This window comes from Cottoperca gobio, chromosome 18, assembly GCF_900634415.1.
Source record: "Cottoperca gobio chromosome 18, fCotGob3.1, whole genome shotgun sequence".
Lineage (NCBI taxonomy): Eukaryota > Metazoa > Chordata > Actinopteri > Perciformes > Bovichtidae > Cottoperca > Cottoperca gobio.
Window position 1 is genome coordinate 2,413,336 of NC_041372.1, and position 24,752 is coordinate 2,438,087.

The window sequence follows — 24,752 nt, forward strand, 5'->3', positions numbered from 1 at the left end:
ATGAGAACAAACTTTTTTTTTTGGGGGGGGATAGGGGGGGGGGGGATAGGTGGGGAGGTAGGGGGGGTACAGAAATTAGAGTAGTAACTCACCAGAGTCAGCAAATTCTGAGGGGACAGTAGAAGAAAGAGAGATAGGAAGACAGAAACAGAGAGAAGATAAATCCATGTGATATTTAGTGCGTACATTAAATCATTGATCCACGTGCTGAACGCTGCTGGACAGAGACGCAGAGAAAACAAATACCATAAGAATCATAAGAATCATAAAACAGTTCAAAAGTAGCCGTCACTTCTTCTTTCAGCCCCACAGAGGTGAGAGATGATGTAGTAAAAGAGAAAATAAGACCATTTTACTAACCCCCCCCTTGTATGGAACTAATACACTTTGGTATTATGAAGTCAGATCGCTCACTACTGTCGTTATAGTTGACTCTGCAATCCACTTGAGTTTTCAGAACAATACATTTTTAGTTAAATATTTCATGGTAAAATTATGTGATATTTTTCTTGACTCTCGTCTGAAACAGGTGTAAACATGTGGCCGGGTTGTGTGCAGGTAAGAAGATCCACTGCTTTACTGAACTCTTATTGTGGTGTGTTCTTTATACTGTGACCCAAAAAATGCACAAACATCACTTTGCTTACGGTAATATTTAGAATCGTAACGTCAGATTCTTGCCAGTAACAGCAAACATGATGACTCATTATCTAACGGTCAGGAAGAAGGCGAATTAGCATATTTCACAAAATGTCTATTTCTTTAACACACACACACACACACACACACACACACACACACACACACACACACACACACACACACACACACACACACACACAAAGGTTTTTCATGCATTAAGTATTTAGTATTATGTTGGCCTAAGCAACATCTGGCCGTGCTTGCAGAAACTAAACCTCCATAAATGGCAGCTGTGATGTCACGAGGTGAAACGACCACGTCGGGGGCAGGAGAAGCCCTACACACACACACACACACACACACACACACACACACACACGCACACACGCACACACACATGCACACACACTTCCCACTCTGAGTCTGACAAGTGTAACCAGTTCCCGGCACTGGCAAAACAACCTCAGACTCTCCTTTGGCTCGGAAGCGCAGGCGACTTTATTTTGAGAAATTCCTATAAAAAATGTATGGATGGAGTCCTACCGGCTCCCCCCCCCACCCCCTGCTCCCGCTGAGCTACACTGAAAGCCTAAGAGCACGCAAGGACAAGGAGCACAGCCTTTGATGGATGCAGCGGCTCCTCTCTCCACGCCACTAGCTCACCAACAAAATGCTCCTTTGCATTAATGATATCAGTAAATGTGCATAGAACATGTCGCTCGTCTCGGAAGGAGCCCGACCTTTATTGGAAAAATGAAATTATTTAAACGAGGGAGGCATGTGATGCTTCTAAAACGCAAAATTATCGTTATATGTTGGCTGAACGTGTGAAAACGTCCAACACTGCTGCATGGAAATGTTCAAGTAAAAAGCCCAAAGTGTTGCTTCTGTTCTGTCTGGTAGTGAAGTCAGTCCTCGCGTCATGTCACACTGTAGTTCTTCATTTCAGTCAGTCATTTGCCAAAAGACTCATCATTCAAATCTGGTTTAACATCCTCACATTTCTACTCAAGCAGAATTTCCCTGATTAAAAACCAACATGAACAAAGTAAATTCATTGGACATTACTTCAACCCAAACTCAAACCAGTCTTTAGACCTGCGCGTGCAGTCTCTTAATCTTCATGCTGTCAAACAAGCAGTAACTATCTCCGTCTATCATCAGTGCGTGCGGCCGGGTGGAGTATTTACAACGCTCTCTTGTACATATACGACTGGACATACAGACTTCTACTCCCTCAGCTGGCTCACATTTACATTTTAATCTCAGAGATGGAAAGATGAATACACTCAGAGTTGATGCATGTTAATGGGCACTTTAAGCCCCGCTCGTGACAGTTTATTAATCTTTCCTGAGCTGACTCATTCTAGGTTTGGCTTTCAAGGAATGAATAGTCATTTTCGGAGAAAGCTGAGATGCCTCCTCACTGCAGAGCAGACGTCTGCTAATGGGATCACACCCATCCAGAGGGGAAATATTTACTCTGGTAATTGTTTTATGCTTCTTAATGGCTCGTTGGTCTTCTTCTATGTTAGTATCACCGATACATAACCTGTAAATGCACTTCTATGGAAACTAAAAGGGAAAAGAGGAATACAAACTCAAATTGTACAGTAAACAGGAATAATATTATTCATTTTAAGGATTAGGATTCATCATGCTTCAGATTCAAAGACCTTTCACTGAAGCTAAACAAACCCTGTTGCCTGTTTGCTGTTAATGTGACTTTTTCTTTCTCTCCGTCTTTGCACCTCCCCCGACGTATTAACATATTCATCCTCTGCGCCGAGCACTGACACTGCCGTTTTACATTTCCTTTAGCTAAGCTAATAGGCCTTGATCTTGGATTAAAGGGAAATGATCTTCCACCTCAGCTGTCCTCTGACTCAGCACCGACCTCGCCTCGTCTTGTACCGACCGTGTAAAAAAAAAGAAAGGATAAATTCTGCATATAGATGATGGAAAGACAAAGTGTTAATGATGGAGACACTGGACCTGAAGGTGTGCATAACTTGTGCACGGATGAAAGTATATATTTTCTGTTTGGACTGTGGACTGAATTAAAAACGTTCCCAAAAACACCATATGGATTCTCGGTGCCGTTATTCACGGCCAAGAATGTGAGCTCAAGTTCAGGATAGGAACATCTTTTATGTGCTCATGACAGTAAAGATCTTACATTTTTGGTTTTCATACATTTCTGGTACATCTGAAAACAGGATTTAGGTCATTTTAAGAGGTAAAGGCAAGAAAGATGACAAGTGCAAGGCGAGATCCTCAAAGACGACTACAGGCAGTAAAAAGAAGTGTGCAGTACATCCTGCGTGTTAGAAGAGTTCTCTGTGTGTCTCACTGTCTTACCTTCACTTAAAGGATCCAACGTGTGAATCATGAGCTGGAAGATGCTGTTCCTCATCAGGCTGTTGTGCAGGGAGGCGGAACTCCCCCCCCTCTGAAGCCGAGGCCTGGCCTGTGAGAGGACAAACAAGGTGTCAATCAAAGATCCTGAGAGAAGAGACTTTTGTAACACTTCCTATGACGCCCATGTTCATAATAATGTATTATAATCCCAGTTATAATGCATAATAATAACAGTTATTATGCATTATAATAACAGTTATTATGCATTATAATAACACTTATAATGCATAATAATAACACTTATAATGCATAATAACTGTTATTATAATGCATAATAACTGTTATTATAATGCATAATAATAACACTTATAATGCATAATAACTGTTATTATAATGCATAATAATAACAGTTATAATGCATAATAATAACAGTTATAATGCATAATAATAACAGTTATAATGCATTATAATAACAGTTATAATGCATTATAATAACAGTTATTATGCATTATAATAACAGTTATAATGCATTATAACTGTTATTATTATGCATTATAATAACAGTTATAATGCATTATAACTGTTATTATTATGCATTATAACTGTTATTATTATGCATTATAACTGTTATTATTATGCATTATAACTGTGATTATAATAACAGTTATTATGCATAATAATGTGATTAGGTTATTCAAAGATGTCATTGTTTGCTTTAAGTACAAATGAATTTGACAACGTTTTGTGTTCTTGCAGAGATATAATTATAATTTTTCACTTCACTTAAAGCAAACAAACAACTCATAATGCATTGATTATAACATGAATAATTATGCATTAAAAACATTTTATGGGAATTAAAATACGCCGTTATTATGTCAGTAAGTGATGAGCAATTATGAAACTTATAGTTAATTATAAAATGATTTATAGTGTGTTGTGATTATTGTTATACAGCATTATGAATATGTGCTTATTACTATAATTATACAGAGCTATAAGCAGATTCTAGCATTATAAATTTGTTCATAATGAATTATACACACGGCGTCATAGAAAGACTTTTTACCTGTTTCCTACTATCAACCACTAGTTCTTACTCCTGTCATGAATCACATGTTACCATCAGTTGTAAGCACTTCACGAGAGCTATTATTAATCCAAGCTGTTTGGAATATGATTCCTAATCCTGCTTTGCATAAAAGCTCAAAGCGGAACCTGCAACAAAGTAAAACTATCATAAAGTGCCTCCGCTTCGTGGAACCACAGATCCTGTGGGTTGAGGCATTCAGTTATGAGCTCTGCCTCCCAAAACAACCCTCGCCGAGGTCACTGCAGCAGCTGAACTTGAGAACTGTGGGAAACGATGCAGCGCTGCAGGCGGCAGCTGTTTGAGTCTGGCTCTGGCTGCAGTTGACGCAGGCCAAGGAGGTGTCAGGTGCTAATTCACACTCCCACATGGGTGCGAACGGGAGACACAGAGCTTCTCGGTGCGACCCTGAAGATTCTCCTTCGGTTTTATCTCCTCCCTTTGCAGTCCGGATGAAAGGTTAACACTCTGGCATGCTTTTTAGGAAGTACAACAGCGTTAAAAGAGTTGTGGGTTTCCTAATCGCATGCTTCTTCCTCGGTTATCTTTTGCATGCTGCGTGCAAAATGTAAGTGTTGAAACAAGGCTTCAGAAAACAGACGGGAGCTACTCCCTGCACACGGGGAGGCTGAAGGTTAGAGATAACAGTGTACATGTCTTGTTCACAGTATGGGGGGGAGAAACACAAGTTGTGCTGCTACATCTACACAGAAACTGGGACAAACACAGAAGCAGACGAGAAGAAGAGTGTCAATCAGACCAGACCTACCGACAACTTGCTGTCATCCTCTGGCGTCGTAGGAATTGTCTTCTCATCCAACACAGAGAGAAGAAGAAGTAGAAGGGGGGAGAGGGAGAGAAAGAGAAAACAGGACATAGATGTGAAGCATGCCGCACACAACTACATAGACAAGATGAGAAGACGATAGAGAGACATTACAGTGACGCTGATGACTGACTGATGCAAGTGGACAAGACTTGAGCGACACATTCCTCCGACTGCTCGGCCTGTTTACTACAAGCTGAGCACGATCGGTCGACTTGGATTCCCTTGAAATTCACTCAAAAATATAATTTCATGCGAGTGAAGGACGTCAAGTAAAAGTGGAGTGGAGTGAAGGTGAAGAGGCAGAAGAGGATTTCACTTTTAGAATTAAACTAATGTTTTAACAAGAAAGAAAAAGAAAATATTAAATAGTTTTTGAGAAAAACATTTCACATCGTTGCCAAGAGTAGAACGATCAAAAGATTGATGTCTCTTTTATGGTACGCCCAAATATGAAGCTACAGTAAGAAGTTAGCTTAGCTTAGCACAAAGACTCTCAAATACTTGATAAACCATTTTTAATGCAATCTTTAACCTCTGCAAACTGTCAACCGCCGCGACAAACGCAGTCACGTTAACTATTAGGTTTGTTCAGCGTGGACAGGAAGCCTCCATGTTGAAGGACACGTGTTTGTGATTGAAACGTAGCAGCAATGCAGCTGAACACTGAGATAGAAGTGAAGAATAATGTTTCCCACAAAAAACGGACAAAGCAATGATCAGACACTGATGGGGCAACGCTGTATTGTACCTCTTTATGTAGGCTTTCTTCTTTATATATATATATATATATATATATATTTGACAGGGTAAATTATTATGTATGTGTATGTTCTAGAAACACTGCACTAGAGGAAACAGCGAGCCTGGCACCAGCATCCTACAAGCACCTCTAACGCACACTAGTATACAGTTTCTATTAAAAAATGACAAAGTGTTGGACCGAGTGGCCTAAAAACTCTAAAGCTTGGTCCTTTGTGCAGCTCAGTGCTGCCAGTTTGAATGTGATAACTTTGCATCTCAAAGTGACTCCAGTCTTTTAACAATCATTCAATTCTCTGCCATCATTCTCAGCAGGCCGCATGCCGTACTGTAACATCTATTTTCAAAAGCCTTTCACCAACTGCCTGACTGTAGTGCGCTCGCCTCATCTCCAAAAATGTGTGCGTGTGTGTGTGTATGTGTGTCACGGCCTTTGTTTCGAGGAACAAACACAGAGCTTTTGTTCAGATCTTTGAATATTAAGGCTTTGTTCACAGCCTACATAGTTTTCAGACAGACATGTTGCGATGCGGAGGCGCTGGTGTGTGTTGATAAAGTGCACAATGCACAATACAAAATGAAATGCTCGACATTATCCAGTTTGATCTTGTGAGTGTTTCAATAATTCATGGCAAAACATACACATTGTAAGAGCCTTCAGACTGTCAACCCAGTGGTGTGCACGCTAAGTGACGCCGCGTTGAATGTCTGCTCTCTTGATACGGAGAAGGAAGGAGGAGCGAGGTGTCAACATCAGTCCCAACTTCATGTTCATGGCTCCTTTTGTTGATTATAGCAAAATAAAATTACTAAATCAAATTCAATTGAACTTGAAAGAAGAGAAACATTTCAGTGTGCCCATAATTTACCATACATTAGGTTTGCTTCTGTGTAGCTACAGAATAATTACAGAAATTAAACATTTGCCAAAAGAAAAGTTTGCTAATCCTGACATTTTACACAGAGCTCTTCTACTATAACCTCATTTCCCCCCCGAGTTCCATATCTTCTGGGTAATTCCCTGCACACTTGAGGTATAATTATTCTATTTAACTCCCTATCACCCCTCTCAAAGTCAGGAGGGTTAGGAGAGAGCAGGTGAATGTGCCAGATAGAGATTAAGCTGTGGGTCGCTCATTAAGCCAGCGTTAAATATTATGACTAATAATCACATAGGGAGATTAGTATGTTCTCTGCAGTTTGTGTGTTTCTCTAATACCAGCAGCTCTGCCTTCCAGCTCTTACGTAATGTTCCATCAGGATCATTCTTGGAAGCGGATCAGCTGAGGGAGATAAATGTCCCTCTGCAGCCGCATGCATGTAACGCCGTGTTACGGAGAATTATCGATGGAGAGTGTGACATCATGCAGAAATACTTCCGCTTTCACCACTCAAATTGCCAACAGCTTAAATGGGCGGGGGGATTCAGAAGAATCTGGTGAAATGCTGAAAGCAGAACTGGAAGTCCTGACTTTCAAACATCAGCGGTCTTCAATCTGAGAGCACAAAAGAGTCTATTTCTGGATACGTTTCATTTGCATTTCCTTTATGCTTCGACATCCAAACCAAACAGGAGAATAAAAGCTTTTCTTTTTTCTTGTTTGATTAAATCCATCATCGCTGTTTGATCCTTTAAAATCCTTAATATGCTCTTTAATATACCCTGGATATGTAATGCATTGTGATAACAGCAATCATTACATTTTATAAATCGTATGAGCCACTTTCTGTATTGCTTCCACTTCATTTCCTTTTTCTTGCTTTGCTGAAAGTTTGCAGGGAATCTAAATGTGGATTATGTGAAAGTAGGAAACGTCTCGGGATCCTTTTTTATTCAGCATTTCGAATGAAGCTTTGCAAGTCTGTCGTCATATTTTATGACATCATCACCCTCGTACAAAGTCATTCATTGGATTAAAGTCTTTTTTTATTAAATCAACTTTCTTTACTGGATATAACACCGAACATGGATTGACGCAGAAACATTTGGTGAAATAAAATCATGTGAACTCTGGAAATGATAACATATATTATATATAGTCTATACTGTGTACATGCCACCACTGACATTTCTACTAATAACATTAGTGGAGCTTAATCTTTATCTGCAGCTGTGCACAAATACCAGGTTCAAACACAAGGAAGTGACATGCACAAAATAAAGGCTGTGCAGCATTCGCATGTTCATTTAGAATTTGAATGTTAAAGTTTCAAACCGTTCTGTAGCATCATTGGAGTCACTTTCGTCAAAGTTACACTTGGTTACACACGGACTGTTCGTGACAAACCCTCGACGGTGTATTTTAGTGTTTGTCACAAGGAAAGAATAATAATGTGCAGAAACCAAGAATTAAGCAGACGGAAGCGTGTTGTGATAAAAGTTACATTACCGTCGATCTGACGTTTCTTGCATGATAAATTCTTACATGTTGTACTAGATGTGCTATAAATAAACAATCTGAGCGCCTGTGTGTGTGTAAAGATATGTGGAAAAGCTGACTGCTCGTCTTGTTAAGCCAACTTGCAAAGTGAAATCTTGCAGAGCTCCAGGCGTTCGCCTGCACGTGCTAACAGTAGGCAGTCTGTCTGTCAGAGCATGACAGAACACCCTTCGAGATTTGTCCATCTAGATTCCTCGTGTGAGAGCTAAACTGTTGAGCAGCACGACTGAGCATCTCTCGCTCCCCTTCTTCCCCCTTTTGCTTGGAGACGATAATGATGATCTTCAAGGAAAGGAGGGAAAAGATGCACAACAAGTCAAGAAGCCATCCACTTGCTAATTAGTAACCCCTTCATTTTTCTAACAAGCAGAACTAATTACAGGAGCTGCCACAACGCTGATTTCCCACAAGGCAATGCTCACCAGGACTAAGCCAAAATTGCTTCCTCTTACTCCCCCCTCTCATGAGCCAATCAGACTCAGACTCAGGCTTTTGGGAGTCATATAGGGGAATATAAACTGCACTGTCATTTAACGGAAATGTAAATCACCCAAAGCTGTTTGATCAGGAACAAGACATGTTTGTCACCCCCCCCCCCCCCCCCCCCCCCCCCAGTGCTCCATGTGCTTGTAAAGTTACTGAATCATGAGTTAATAATAATAATAATGTTCCAAGACTGATTTACTCCCCACATTACATTTAGATTGTACATGTGCCACGTAATGTTTTAGCATATACAAGAGGGAGAATAATGACCTCCTGCAAACCTGATCAAATCTGCAGTTTGTTGTTCCCGTCAGATCAGAGCCGCTTCTGATCTGCACACGCAGCGAACAACAAAAGGCTGAACGCGGTTCTTTGTTTTTGAGATTGTAGCAAACAATGAACTAAAGTTTTCTTCCAGGAGTCTGCATTTATATTCTGCAGCGTGTCCACTGTGCTCCTGCAGGAGCTCTCTGCCCCAGATTCTTTTAGCTGGCCTCTCCTGTTAATCTGCAGGAGCCGACTGTGCTTGATGAAGTTATTTTTTGGGTTCAGCTGCATCAGTACTGGTCCTGCTGTCTGGTCCTGATGCTGACAGACAGTTCACAGAGAGGAGAGTTTCCCAACAGGGGGGACCAGACTAAAATCAATCACTGGCTCTGCAGTCGTCGCCCTGAGGCGACTGGGCAGTCCGGCCTTTTTCCGAGTATTGGTTATAGTGATAACATGTCTACACTGTAACAGTACAAACGCTCCACTGTTCTCAGTATCGCTGTAGAATTGTTGATTATTCTGCCTTCAGGGCTGGACGATAACTCAATACGATAATTTGTCTGAGAAGATTGTGGAGAGTAATGAACTCAAATGTTGGTTTGAATAAATTCAGTAGTGTTTTCCAACAGCGGCGTGCAGGATCTTCTTCATTCACTCAACTCCTGCGTGCCTCAACACAAACATTGTGCTTATGGGATTACCCCGGTGTAGTTCAATCAAACTATTGACCTAATCTGATTACTCTGTGTTTGTGTGCTTGCATGTAAACAGAGTCAGTGTATAGCTTAACATGTATACATATAAAGTTAGTATTAAAAAATAGCCTTTCCCGTGTGGTTATTTTACATAGACTATTTAAAACGTGCTGTATCGTGATATATATCGCTATCCAGATATGAATGCTCTGTACCGGGACAGAAGATTTTGGTCATATTGTCCAGCACTACGATGTATTCTTGCGTACATCAATGCATAACTATGAGAGTTCCTTCTCTGTCTCTTAGTGTCCTCTAGCTAACAATACTTAATTAGTATTTATGAACTATGCATAGATGACATTATGGATAACTTTACATTATATAGCATGCTGTGAAGTCCAGCTGCGCGCGCGCACACACACACACACACACACACACACACACACACACACGCACACGCACACGCACACGTACACGCACACACACACACACGCACACGCACACGCACACACACACACTAGCTGATGCGTCTGTGCTGCAGCTATCCTCCCCCTGTAAACTGAAACCCACACTCAGTACGATGCTGTATTAGGTTCGCCTGGATTCTCAGATCGTTGTCAATGTTATTAGTGAACAGGAACTCACTGGTAACATGATAAGGAGCTCAAGGTAATGGCTAAGTAAACATGCTTGCTCTGCAGCCTGGTCTCGTTTTGACACTTCCTTTTGACTTAATGTGCAATGCATCCTGGTCTGCACGCTGCAGCTGTTGTGGGACAGGGTCTTTGAACACATGACTTCTCTGCCGGTGCAAATGGAAGCAGGAAGCGTTGTCCGTTAGAAGGAGTTTTACTGCGTGTGCTGTCTACAGTCATGATCATTTTCAGTCCAAAGATTCAGTTGATGGACCAGTTTTGATTTAGTTTCATCACACAAGACTTCCCAACACCACTCAATCCCCATGATCTTAGTTTTGCAATTAAATCCAACTTAAATATTAATTAGTAGGGGTGTAAGTCACAACTTTCTTCACAATATGATATTTGCTGATATCATAAAGTCCGTCATAATACAGTTTAGATTGAGGCGCCTGCGACACGATATCTGATGCTCATTTAACAGCAGTTACCTTTACATCGACATCGCTCATCCAGACATGTAAATGAAAAACACAATACTCCTGTTAACTATAAAGTCCCATATTTCTCACGTTTCAGTACAAATGTTTGTCAGTTCAAAATGAAGGCGCATCTTAAAGATGACGATATGTATCGATGTTTTCACTTTGCATCGAGGATATTGAATCGATGATCGTGACATCCCTTCTAATTAGCGAAGCGTACATCATCAACGTATTCTGATTTAAGCTGTCTGGCGCCTCCATCACATGACCCTGACCACCGACACGCTTTGTTGTTTTGTTGCATCGTCAGCAGATCAGCAGACGCTCACGTCCCACACAGAAGACATCTTGGAGGAGGTGGAAGTTCGCAGAGGAAGCTTCCTGCTTGCGAGTCACGTCAGCGCGTCACATAAACAGATAATATGCTGATAACGCCCTCTCAGGTCACCTTGGTGTTCAGCGGGGGTGGGGTTGAGGTGTAGCCTCTTGCATCATCCCTCCATCAGCCATGGACATAACAAATGGTAATGCTCTTCGACAAGAACAGAGGAGGAGAGGCTTTCAGCAGACTCGCTGAGCACCAGAGCGTTTTCTACTTAGATCATTAGAGACCGTCTGATTGCAATCACTTCCATTTTCAGAGTTTACTCTCTTATGTCAGGTATGTCTGCCACCGTGAGATCACCACGCCAGCACTCGCCCTGGAACTCACAAATGACGGGTATTACATGAGCAACAACTCAGAGCTGATGTAATGTTCAGCTGCTGCAGCTTAGCGAGGCCGATGTTGAGGGTCAGAAATCCCCCCAAGGAAGGAGTTAGTTATGAAAGGCCCCCTCCAAACACATGCACGCTGTCCGTCTCGCTCGGGTGTGTGTGTCATTACATACACCGACCAGATAGAGATCTTAGTGTCCTTCACATGATGCTGTTACAGTGCAGTTACATTAGCTAATTCGACCCCGCTTTTAAAAATAGCCCTTGATCGATAAGGCTTTCAGTTTCTTGCGAGCCTCGACGCTTCACCTTCAGGCTCTCTCTTGGGACGCAAAACAACAATCTCTTATTTCAAGAATTTCTTTGTATCGGGGAACTAAAATACAATATCTGGAAACACGTAGGCCTCAACCTTCATGACCTTGAGCTAGTGTGTTGTGCATGTGTGGAAATAGATTACAGCAAAATATAATGTGAACCACATCAGCTCATCTGGTGATCTGGATACCTGCTCGTCTCAGGAAATCACCCACCGGTGCAAACAATGGACAAATCAAATGGAAATGTCCTCCAGTGAAGACAGGAGTTACAGCTGGAGCCAGAGCTATGCAGACTGTCTAGGTCACATCAAAATACACTCATTAAGCATTAAAGACGGACAGCTTAATGATCCGTGCCTGTTCAGAGCCACCCCTCTGCGCGGCCCATAACATGTGGAAGCTTTGAACCAGCACTTCGTGTCTATGCCCCCGGTGCTAGATTAAGGTAGCCTCTTTCATCAACTGTCTGCGTAACCTATTTCAGGACGACACCCGTTACTTATGGGATGACTTGGGATTTGTCCTTTTAAACAATCTCGTGGTTTCAGCGTTGCTTTGAGTGTGAAGAGCGCTACGAGGAGAAGTAACCCTCAGCGATGTGAAGGCATGACTCATACATGTCACTAAAGAAATCACAGAGTGAGACGGACAACAAGGACGAGAGATGTTTGATTTTCCGACTCTGTTTGACTAATTGTAGATATTATGGGTAGCCGTTGATGCCCAGAGCGATGGTGAACATTGACACCACTGCATTTCACTTAAATACACAATCAGAAGAGAAAAGACTGAAGCTGAGGTTGAACAAAAAGAAATGTATCACAGCATCGCAGCCACTAATATTCAAAGTGAACCAGTGAGGTGGAGCTGGAGCTGTCCGTGGTCCTGCACCAGAGAGGCTTCAGTGTGACTGAACATAAGCATGTAGTGTGTGATGAGCTGCGGCTAGCTTAACTTTACATTTACTCTCTGAGTTTTCAACTCCAGGGCACTGATGTCAATATATGCACGCATGTATTTGTGCGACACGCACATGTGCAGGGAGCAGGGGGGGGTCTCCACAAGTCATTCACAGCGAATGCAATCATGGAAGAGCGTGTTGCCAAAAAGAATACAAACTCAGCTATGTGGGATTATTTTGGATTTAAACCAGATGCAGTCGACGGAAGGCCTAAGGACTTAAATTAGGTTATATGCCGTCTTTGCAAACGTGCTGCGCCGGCAAAAGATGTTAACACTACCAACAATTTGCACGAGCATTCGCAGACACACCGTCCTCCTGAGCACGCTGCGCTAACACAGCGCCACTGGAAAACACGCTCAAGTGCTCCAGTACGCTCGGTATCAATACAACACACACTCTCAACAGTATTGCAGTTAACGCAGATAGTACCGACTTTATTCCATATTTTTGCACATTGATAAAAGATAAGTACACGTTTATTTATGTTGTGTAAACAGACCGACTCACAACGGCTTTACTTTGCATAATGCTGATCTTTTTTTAATGGCAAAAATAATACGCTTATTATTTTAGCCATAAAAAGATCAGCATTATGCTTTTGATGAGAAGACAAACACCGTAATAAGTGACAGCGTGACCTTCTACGTGAAGAGCCGCTGTCCACTCTGATAAGAATGGAGGGGAAGCCATACAGTACAATAGCCCGGTGGAGTACGACAGTAGAAGCAGCCATCAGCAGCACCTGTGATGCAAATGGGAACTTTGTTTGCACGATTATTACCATTGAATGCAATTAAATTGAATTTGGACAAAAGCAGGGCGGGCGAGAGAGCTCGCAGAATAATTGTAGACAACAAAAGAGAGGCGGTGAAAGAAGCGACGCCGGCTCAACAGCCCTCCACCAGAGTTCCCTAGAACCCGACACTGTGTTTTGATTGTCCGGTTACTTTATTCCGTACGATACCGTTATCTGTGTCGACTCCGTCTAAATGCCAAACAATACGGTGGAAGCTCTAAAACAGGAAAACTAATCACTGGCTCTGCTCGCGGCCCCCCCGCCCTCCTCAGACAAGGAGCCACAGCTGGAACAGATGATAAAACTTGGACTCCTCTTCGTCATGGTGAGATCAAAGTCGCAGGCTTTCTATTTTTAAATTATTGGACTCTGGCTCTGTTGTTGCTGTCGGAGCTCAAGCGCCATAACGAACTGTTTCTCCTTGAGTAGGTATATGATGTGTATATATACTGTATATATACTGTATGTGTTTGCAGAGGTGTGTGCAGACCCATGTGCATGTACAACCTTCACACAGCAGCTCAGCTTCTTAGCATCAAACCATCAATAAAACTATTGCCCACTACTATCCGATGCTTCTGTATTCACTGTAGAGCGCTTGTATGTTGCAGGTCCTACCTCCCTCAGTAACGTTGGGCCTGCATGAAATCCACACAAGCATTATTGACTTTGACCTATTTTTCAGTCACCAAGGTCACTTCTACAACTCCCCTTTTAAAAAGGATACAAACAAGCTCATTGCTTTCACAGAAATACACAAATCGAGGACAAGGGCACGTACCGTACAAACGATCCTGCCAAAAGTAATTACATTTGTTTCAATCACAGCAGCCCACAATCTGTACATGCCTAGCATTAAGAGTGAGGCTGATGTGTATGGGTAGTGTACAAGCCATACTTTTACTGTAATTACAAATGGATGTATCAAAAGCATTTCTTGGAAATTAGCCTGGCAAATGCTTTAATTACAGCAGAGTCTATTCAAGCCATGCAGTTTATCTTTTTTTTTTTTTTTTTAAAGAGTTCAGCAGTGCACATCTGGATTTTACCGAAAATTAGGTAGACATCCATCATAATGGGGGATAATCCCATGAACACGTCACACAGGGCTCAAACAGCTAGTGCCAGAGTTCATGCAGTGCAGCCTGCTATCATAACGTATGAGGTAGTTCACTCGGATTGCAGTGAATAAATAATACGTTTTTTAAAGCACAATATGCAGCATTCAACACCGGGCTTCATGTGTGAACATACAGAAGCAGCACAGCATCAGCACTGGTGCCCCAACGTCTAACTGCACAGGGAGGAAACACAAACAGAACCCGCTTTGTAAGTGATCTTTGAAGCACATCCTGATGGAAGATCTCGCCTCTGTGGCGCTATTTATAGCTTGGTAATACATCAGATGTCGCACCTTCCATCTCAGCAGAACCAACATCTGCCTCAATACACACCGGCTTATCCAACACTGCAGCATAGCAGGCGTCTGATATTGTGGTTGGATGCAGAATCTTACCTGCAGACTTTGATTTGCTTTCTTGGATGTCTTACAATGAATTAATCATTTGCTCATTCTAAAACTGACTCGCATATATATTTATAATCATAATCAGATGTATCTTATTAATGTAGGATGCTATTCGCTGGTCTACCAGTTGTGTGTGATGTGTTGTCAGATGTGGTCACACTAAAATGACTTCATTATCATTACTGACAAACTCTGACTTTTGTGTCACGACGTTAGTAACAAGTAGAAGTCTGTCTCTCATAAAGCCATCGTGGACAAAGTGCTGGTTAATCTGATCTGCCCCAGCCAGTATTTTCAAAAGCAGCCAGTCAGTCCATCAGGCAAACAATAAGAGAGGCCACAAGATAACAAGATAAGCCCAGGCCGGCCTGTTCAGGTGGTCCTGAGGAGGGGGCACGGGGGGGTTCTTACCCACTAGGACAGAGGGGGGCGGGGTGTGTGCTGTAAATATAAAACCTCTTGAGGCAGATTTGTCATTTGTGACATCGGGCTACATAAATAAAAATGACTGGGCTTGTGTTTTCTGTAACGAGAAAGGTAAACGCTGATACAATAGCTGCTCAAAGGAAACGTGTTCCAGAGCGTGTTGCACTCACCGTGGGGTGTGGTTCAGATGCAAGCTTTGATTGGCTTACTGGTCAGTTTTTTTGCACACGGAAAGAAAAAGAAAAGGCTTGGACAAATGATTGCTTCAGTAAGTGGGACACCATCAGCATGCACTGTCAACTGTAGCACACACACACGCGCGCGCACACACACACACACGCACATCTGTTCTTAGTGAGAAATGGCTGAAGCAGGGAAAACCTTGAGCGAGTGATATTCATACTCCTCCATCTTGCACTGCCATGTTCTTCCAAGCTTGCAAGCCTTGAGCTCTATTGCGACCTTGAACTGCATCTCTGCAGTGTGTGCAGTCAGGATTTACTGAATGTGTGTGGGTGCTCAGATGGGGCTGAAAAGGCATCATGCGTTAGTGACCTCCTTCGGCCTTACTGCACATACTAGTGGTCTGTAATCAGTCCTTTCTGCATGGGCCCAAGTCGACTCTTAAGTCACTGACAACCTCACCAGACTAAGAAGCTTAACTGTAAGAGAACATGCAACAATAACGAGCAGCGATACAGTTAAAGGACGCCATTTTTGACCTGACAACCCTCGTAGCTGACAGGGCCAAGATGTATGACAGTGTAGTCACCATTTGACAGTAATGCAGAGGAAGGACTGACATGACAGATGTGTCAGAAAGCCAGCACGCTACATATACTGCAGTCAAACACAACATAAACAGATAAATTATGGCCTCAAAAATTAAGACTTTAAGCTTCACAGAGGTAGTATTTGTTGCAGGGATCCTACATGGATTACATTACACTGCAATGCTTTTATAGACGAGCCACTGTAGCCCTCTTCTCTTGAGTGAGTACAAAATAAGTACTTTTAAATAATGATAATTCCTCTAAACGTGTATTTGCCTGTGTGATCTCAGTTTGAATCCCAAAGGGCAACCTACGGGTCTGAAAAGATGTGGAAGAGCCTTAAACCTGCATTATTTCTAATATCCAGCAGGGGGCAAATCCACTGGTGCAAAAAAAAGATTGAATAGAAGTCTATGAGAAAATGTTCTTCTCGCTTGATTTATTACCTCAATAAACATTTTCCTGATAAGTTTATGTCTCAATCTGTAGTTTCAAGTCTTCTTCAACACAGTATGGTGTTCATTTAGTAAATTGTGTTCCCATTTATATAAAAACAGACGATAAAGCAGAGTAGGCTTTAGGGCGTGGCTACCTTATGATTGAGAGGTTGCAAGCGGGGTTATTAAAAATAGATGAGAGGGAACATACAGCCAGTCTGCAGGTTGAGTCTCACAGTGTTACAGAGGTGGTGACCCAACTCTGAAGCAGTGTGCCCTTAATGTGAGATTAACCTGCAGCTAAGATCTCATTAGGTAAACAAAGGTTTTAGAAACCAATAATAACTAATGAAATCACATATCACTCGCTGATATCAACTGAACTGAAGCAGGATTACATAAATATTGGTGTTGGCTCATATTGGTGAATCATAGACTATTATTACCCGACTGATCTCTTGTTTTATCGTCTTTCAGCTCATTGTTTTGGTTTTAAACTTTACTATCTGGTTCACAGCTGTTTTGAAACAGCTCTAAAAACATCGGGTCATCGGGTGGCCAGAAACATGACTCTACTGTTGCTTCGTGTCTGCTGATTGTGTGATAAAATGCTGAATGTGTGATAATATGCCAACATGCTGTCACTCCCCATGCGAGGTGAACTTCCTCCTCCTCCTCCTGTGAAATGTATGAACTGAGATTCCTTTGCTGTCCTATTGTGCTGTAATTCCAAGTCAGTCTAAGTGCATGGCATTTGGAGCCTTTATGGTAGTGTTAACTGGATTGACAGATTATTGCAGATTACATCGATGAGGCCGAACATTGAACTGCTGTAAAACAATAGCTTTAAATAGCATCCACACTTAGATGTGACAGTTGTGTTGGTGCTGTATTGATGATGTCACACCTTATCCACAGGCAACAAAAAAGATGACACCTCCGATCTGTCAAATGATGGAAAAGCTCACCATTTAACGCTCTGCCTCGGAGCTCAGGCATTATTCTCAAGGAAATAAGAGAAACAAAGCCGGCTATTTATATGTTACCAGGAGCAGAACAAACATGCTGCACAAAAGAAACTTTTCATGTCAATAAAAAAAGAGAACGCAGTAAAAGCTGTTCTGTAGTGAGATGAAAGGCAGCGGCCGCAGATGGTGACAAATGTGATATCACGTTTATTTTAGTTGTACACCTGTATATGAGAAGTGGACATAGTCACCATGACATCACCCCCTCTGGTTTGTGGACTACCGCTTTGAAGCCTCGAGTTTGCCATTTTGGCCACCGCCATCGTGGTTTTTGTCCGTCGGTGGTACGAAACGGTGCGGCGAAGTACAACCGAAGACATTTTTAGGAACCCAAAATGTTACAATTAACTTCTACAAACTGAGAACATTTGTTACATTTGTATTACGAAAAGACGGGCATTGACCTGTCACTCACAAGGTAGCCCCGCCCTCAAGCATACGCTGCTTTATCATGTATTTTACTGTTAATGGGAACATCGTTTACAGATGGAGACATACACTCATTAGGAAAATGTTACTGAGGTAATAAATCAAGAGAGAAGTGGAAACATGTGACTTTGTTTTGTCAGTAGCGGGGCGACCTTGTGATTGACAGGTCATGGTGTCATCTGGTGTGCTCACCCCCTGGTGGCCCGGAGGTTGGGGCCTGGTTTTACAACGTGTTTTCTTTTTTTTTCACAATGCATTAGAATAGAAGCGATAACCTGATTAGTGTCTGTAGCAGCAATGTAACACACAATGGAGTTGTCCCAATATCCTAATGCATACAATAATCTCAGGAAAGCCCATTTTAATCAACGTTTAGTTCAAGGGCATGGCGTCAAATAACACTATTGTCCTTACGATGCAATACTTCCCATCTGAACGCTACTTTACGCAGGATTAAGGACACCTTGGAGCTCAGGCACAACAGTGAACAATGATTAACTTATAATAAAAAGAAGCTGCTCTCAGTTCATAGTAGAGAATGTCACTTAAAAATAGAAAGACAATAAAAAGGCACAGAATGCTCAATCACATTTCGCAGGACACTTGTCCTTTCGCTCCTGTTTTACTCTCCATTACTCATGTATGAATTCACACACACACACACACACACACACACACACACACACACACACACACACACACACACACACACACACACACACACTAAATTGCCAATTAAATCTCAAAATAACACACATGTCTTGAAATACACACGTCCCCAAAGTGTAAAAAGCTTGATTAAAAAAAGGGTGTTTAGATGATTATAGTCTAATAATATTTGTGCCTTTCTGGTTCTATTAACCCTTTAAACCCAGAGTATAAAAAAAAAAAGAGGTTAACCTACATCTAGTCGAATATAAGCTTTAGACTGTAATGTTGTACATGTTTAATTCATTTATTTCATGTATTCTATGTTTTCAAAGCACGGTGCGGCCCTGAGATTGTTACCCATAATGCAATAGAGAGGAGTGGCTGAATCTTTTATAAGCATCGTAGGAGATGAGACATGATGGTGGGGTTTGATCCACTCATCTGCCACCATTTATTCCCCCACCAAAAGTACCTTCCCACACACACACACACACACACACACGCACACGCACACACACACACACACACACACGCACACACACACACACACACACACACACACACACACACACACTTCTGTTGGCCCAAGTACCCAGAATCCATTGCAGCTCAAGGTCACCTGAGTCTTCTCTGGCACTCAGCCTGTGCACCTCCGTTCTCACTCTTTTCTTGCACAGAAGCACTAAATAAGATTAGTGTGGCAGAGCAGGAGCTATAGATAATAATAATTGTTATGCTGTATTTTTAAATTGAGAGCCTTTAATTTAAGCATTTTGGTTAAAACACTGCAAATTAAATGGCGATGTCGGCTTCTTCTAGAGCCCCCCGCAATGTGAAACCTGCCGTTTAAATATCCTTTATGTACTTAGAATAAATCCCAATTTAATTAAAGCTTTACAATACAACTTTTGCACAAATTCATTTCCATCTCATGTCACAAAGAAATCTAAATCCGTCTGGATAATCTGTACACCGGTATCAAATTGCACTGCAGTGTCTGTTGCCCTCAAGTGTCATTGAGGGGCCGAATGTTATGTGAAGTAACACAATGATTTATATTTTATCTGTGGAGTATTCACCGTTTGTGCTAAAGTAAAATATTGCACTGAAGTAAGAAGACAGCTGCAGCGATGCTGAAGCCATGTGGTCTATAGCAGCGTGCCGCATGTGGACCACATGTTAATGCCACTATTTAAATACAGCATTGTTGTGGGAAATCTTTAACGTGGAAAAAATAGCTCTTGAGATTTTCCAAGGGATTTGTTTGTCAGACCGGGACACAATTTGTAGAGCTTAACCCAGAATTACACATTTGTTTTATTAATCCCACAGTGGAGTACTGTATGCCAGCCCTGTGCAGCATCGATTCAACTACCGGTACATTAATGCACAACAGTCCGTTCAGTTTTTGGAAATACTCCATACTGACGAGCATGTATGCCATGAATCAGCCTCATAGAACATGTGCTTCACATCCCTTGTTGCATATTGAATCTATCTGTGAGGTCTGGTTTGAAAAAGCTCATTAGGTTGATGAGAACGAAAACAAGATGAAGAATTAAAAGCATGTCTCCAAAAACAAACTGAATTCTTCACAATAAGCCGAACAAATCAGCGGCATGATATGTGTAAAAGGAATGAGAGTCTCTATGCCAGAGGAGAATATGGAAGATCCTTTCTATCAGACAAAATACTAAAACTCATTACTGCACACCTCATAGTCTGACATCTCATATAAGATTGTATTTTCAGAGGAGATGGGGGTGAAGGGGAGAGGGAGGGAAATAATACAGATCAAGAAACCAACTCACCTTGGGCTGTACTTCTACTTCTACCACTTGGTTCTTGTTCATGCAACCTTTGACAAATCTCTCAACTGTGCTGTTGCACTTCATGAAGATCACGTAGGCGGCGTAGGCTGAGAGCAGCGTGATACTTTCCCAAATGGAGATGAAGTTATCCAGGAAGAAGATGATGAGCATGATCAGATCCAGGATGTAGAAGGAGACGTCGCGGAAGAGGGGCCACCATGTCAGGTTGAGGATCTCCTTGGAGAAGATGGCGCACATCCCGATCACAAAGAGGATGTTGAAGACGGCCGAGCCCACGATGGTCCCGATGCCCACGTTGCTGTGCGAGATGAAGACGCCGATGATGGAGGTGAAGAGCTCCGGGGCTGAGCCGCCAGCCGCCATGAAGGTGGCGCCCGCTACATCATCTGAAATGGTCAGCTTCTCCGTGATCACTGTCAGCGCTGGGACAAAGAACTCGTCGCACACTATGGCTAAGGCAATGAACATGTAGATCATGCCGAACATGTGGAGGGCCACTGCTCCTTGGCGCCTCTCATTAAGGGTGAAAAGGTCTGGCGGGTAATCCCCATGGCTGTCGTTGCTATTTGCTGTAGATTTCATGGCTAGGGGCATGTCGGCTGACACATTGGCGTCCCTCTGGTTTTGTGTTGAAAGTAGAGTCCTGTGGGGGGCCGACTCCTGGGGGAGCACCGGCTCACTGAAACCACCTGAGCTCCAGGTCAAGGCACTGAAGGAGACAGCACTTAGGACCACCAGGCTGAGGACGAACCCTAAGATTCGCACTGGCCTCAGCTTTTTCCGCAGTAACCGGTAGGCCTGCCGCCTACAGGCTGCGCCCGACACGGGCCTTCTCTCTAGTGAATCCATGCAGAGTTGATCTGAACCCATGTCTGAGCAGCGTGTGGCGTCCTCACTCTCAATGGCTGGGTCGGAAGAGGGGAGAGCGGGGAGCAGCTTTACCGGAGACAATGCATGATGTCGTCTTCAGTTTCAAATGAGGTGGAAAGATTGTAGATGCTTTCCAGGGTCTGGTTTGCCTAATGATGTCTTCATATTAGCCTCTGTGGGACAATGTCAACAGAATGTAGAACATTAATTATTAAACCAAGAAAGAAACTCAAGTGTGTAAAAATGAACATCAAAGTACAATCAAATTAAAAAAGGCTGTTTGCTTATCGAGTAAAGGTTTGTTTTAAGATTCTGCTTCGTCATTTCATCAACACAGATTCTCAAAACCTTTTTTTATATGAATTTCTAAAAGAAAAGTAATGTAAACAATATAATCACGTTAACTAATGATCATTGTTGCTGTGGAGAAGTTGGCTACAAATCAGGACTAATACTAAAGCTTCATCTGGATATTCAGTGTTAGTAGGCATGTTAAAGAAAATGTTCTCAAAATATCCTCCCATGTTCTCAGTATTACCTCATAGCACTCAGAAATCTCTATATATTAAGACACAATATATTTTATAGAAAAAATAAATCACGAATTAATAACAACTTTGAACTTTTAAGTGTCATTTAAGTGAGATAGTCCACCGTGGTCATTATGTGGCCACTTACATAAGCTGCATACCATTAGGTGCATTCAGTGATTTTACACACACACACACACACACACACACACACACACACACACACACAGTAATTCACAATTTTAAATAATTCAAACCGCAGAGAGAAACTCGTCTGTGCAGATGATTCTGCTGATTTAACTATTTGTTAATTGCGACAACTTGCAGTCAAAAATGTGAAACCTGCTGTTTTTACCTGAGAAAATATCACGAAACGTGAAGGCCGACGGTTTACGGACATCACTTGGCTGCAGTCAGTGCAAATGGTTAACGCTAGGACGCTGCTGCTCAGGTAAACGCACATAAAAACACAAATCCTGACCGGTTTGACTTTTCTATGATGCGCAGCCTGCTGCCTTTAAGCTGCACTGCCTATGTGAGGTGGCAGTTCCACACTGACAACTCTTTTCCCTGTCTGCCCTTCAATAATGCCTTCGCCCTTTCAGCTGGATCATCTCCGACCACAACAGCCCAACATTAGTTTCCCCGGCGAGGCGCATGACGCGTGGAGAGGCTGCAGACGGAAGCATGCCTTACCTTTGACAGAGGCGAGAAAACAGCCGCACGGCACATCAGCAGGTTGAAATTAGGAAATCCTCTCCCGTGCCCTTTTGCTCTCATTGAGCAAAAAAAATGTGACCAGTCTCTGCTCTCCAACGACAGAGGAGGAGCTTTGGAGGAGAGAAAAAAAATGCTTTTCCAACTGCGCTCACCTCTCTCCCTCACAGCAGCAGCAGCAGCATCCCTCCCGTCTCGGATGAGGGGAGAAAAAAAAATCCCCGGGTCGAAAATACCTTGCTAATGTAGCAGGATATTGTGCTGGGCTGGGCTGACCACGTGAACCGCTTGATTTTTTAATAAAGCCAGGTAAGCGGCAGACAGCGCATCCTTCCCTGCTCGCTCCACGCGGTGGGGGCTTTGGTGATGTTGCATTTTGAGGGAGGAGTTGCCGTGGTTACACAGCAAAGGCAGCATTTCCACTGATTTCTTTGTTTTATCCCTCTGATGACGGAACAGGTGGATGTGCTTCAGCACACTCATGTGTACGCCTTAGGTCATTTCAAGGTTATATGCACGTGGTGGATCCCTTTCTCCAAGATAACACTGCAATTTAAGGCGCAGCATCATTGACCCCCCCCCCCCACACACACATTAGTTATCTTCTCACTTAGAGTATATTTCATTTCAAAGGTTTATAAAAAAAAAAAAAAATGTGCGTATTAGTTTCTTCAGAGGATGGATACTGCTCTCATGTGTTCAATATGAAGCTGTAACAGCAGCATCTTATAAATGAAAGATTAAAGATTAAAAACAGGGAGCCAGCCGGGCACATATAAAGATCGCTGTAGTCTAATTATAAAACCAAAATGTTTGATCATTTCTGGGGTTGTGTGAGGGACTATTTCTTGGGAGTGTTTCTTTATGCACTTCAGTTTTTGTACAGATATATTGTACATTGTATATGGATTTTTTCCACACATTTTTGTATTTTAAAAAGAAGCTCATAACCTGTAGTTTATGCACATCTGAGGTTAAGAAGTAGTAGAGAGCAGAGAGGGATGATTTACTATTCCCGAGCTCAGACCGAATCTGACATCACTATTGTTACACAACAATCTTCAAACGTTCAAATGTTTTTCTAGTAAAGCACTTAAAAACGTGGCTCTCTCGTCAGCGTGTTTCTTCTTCTTCTTCTTCTTCTTCTTCTTCTTCTTCTTCTTCTTGTTTATTGGTCGATTGCAAACCAACTGTAAAAGCTGCAAACTGCCACCTACTGTAGTGTATGTGTAACTGCTGCGCGTGTTGAGTAAACTCATTAAATTCATTAGCTCATCTGATAATTTATAGGCTATAATTTCATTATCGGAATAATACATAATGATATAAATTTTGTCTGATCATTGTCATCCCTCGTACAGATTAAACAAACAGGATTTAACATTTTTAACGGCGCCCGGCTCGCGGTTTCCAGTCTTGATGCTAAGCTAAGCTAACAGCTCCAGCGCCATGTTGAACGAGAGAGGTTTCGATTTTCTCATCTCAAATTATTGAACTATTACTTTAATATCTTGATTGATTTTTAAACATTTTTGGTTCCAATACCAAATGGGAGAGTAAATATTAAAAGGTCACGTACACTTTAAGTGACTATGTTGACCAATACAAAGCCTTTATCTGACACAACCATCATCCTGCAGCCCCCCGGGACGCCATGTTTCCCCCGTATGTCAAATAAAGCCACGCAACCACTTAGCATTAGTCGACAGGCCAAACTAAACGCAGACACGCAATCTCTATTCATGTGTGACACTAATGGCCTGCTGCTGTATAATAAATCATGATTCACTGACCTCATTGATTGCCCCCTCCTCACTGTACTCTTGTTACCTAACAGGAAACACACAGGCCGACAGCATTGACTTGAGTTTCCTCACATTATCAATAGTCAGATGTTTTGTGATGACTATCCGCTGTGTCTTATTGGTTCATAGTGTTCACACTTAATTAGCTGATTTGGCATAAAAAAAAAAACTTTGAGTGTCCTCTGATATGTAATTAAATAATACAGCTTTTGTCTATAAGTCAATAAGAA

General features: G+C 42.2%; 1 protein-coding gene across 7 annotated transcripts in view; it reads right to left on the reverse strand.

The window, feature by feature from the left end:
• The window catches only part of LOC115023757 (solute carrier family 24 member 2), a 38,024-nt gene extending 15,034 nt beyond the window's left edge, over positions 1 to 22,990 (reverse strand). For 2 of the 7 annotated variants that reach the window (XM_029454982.1, XM_029454979.1), the window contains exons 1-5: positions 22,697 to 22,990; positions 20,580 to 21,643; positions 4,863 to 4,910; positions 3,004 to 3,112; positions 93 to 107 (exon numbers count right to left, since the gene is read on the reverse strand). In XM_029454982.1, coding sequence (XP_029310842.1) covers positions 93 to 107; positions 3,004 to 3,112; positions 4,863 to 4,910; positions 20,580 to 21,470 — 1,063 coding nt within the window. In that variant the 5' untranslated portion in view covers positions 21,471 to 21,643; positions 22,697 to 22,990. The remainder of the gene's footprint in view (positions 1 to 92; positions 108 to 3,003; positions 3,113 to 4,862; positions 4,911 to 20,579; positions 21,644 to 22,696) is intronic. The other 5 variants (XM_029454980.1, XM_029454981.1, XM_029454985.1 and 2 more) reach the window with 5 other exon arrangements.
• Between the last annotated feature and the right edge of the window lie 1,762 nt (positions 22,991 to 24,752).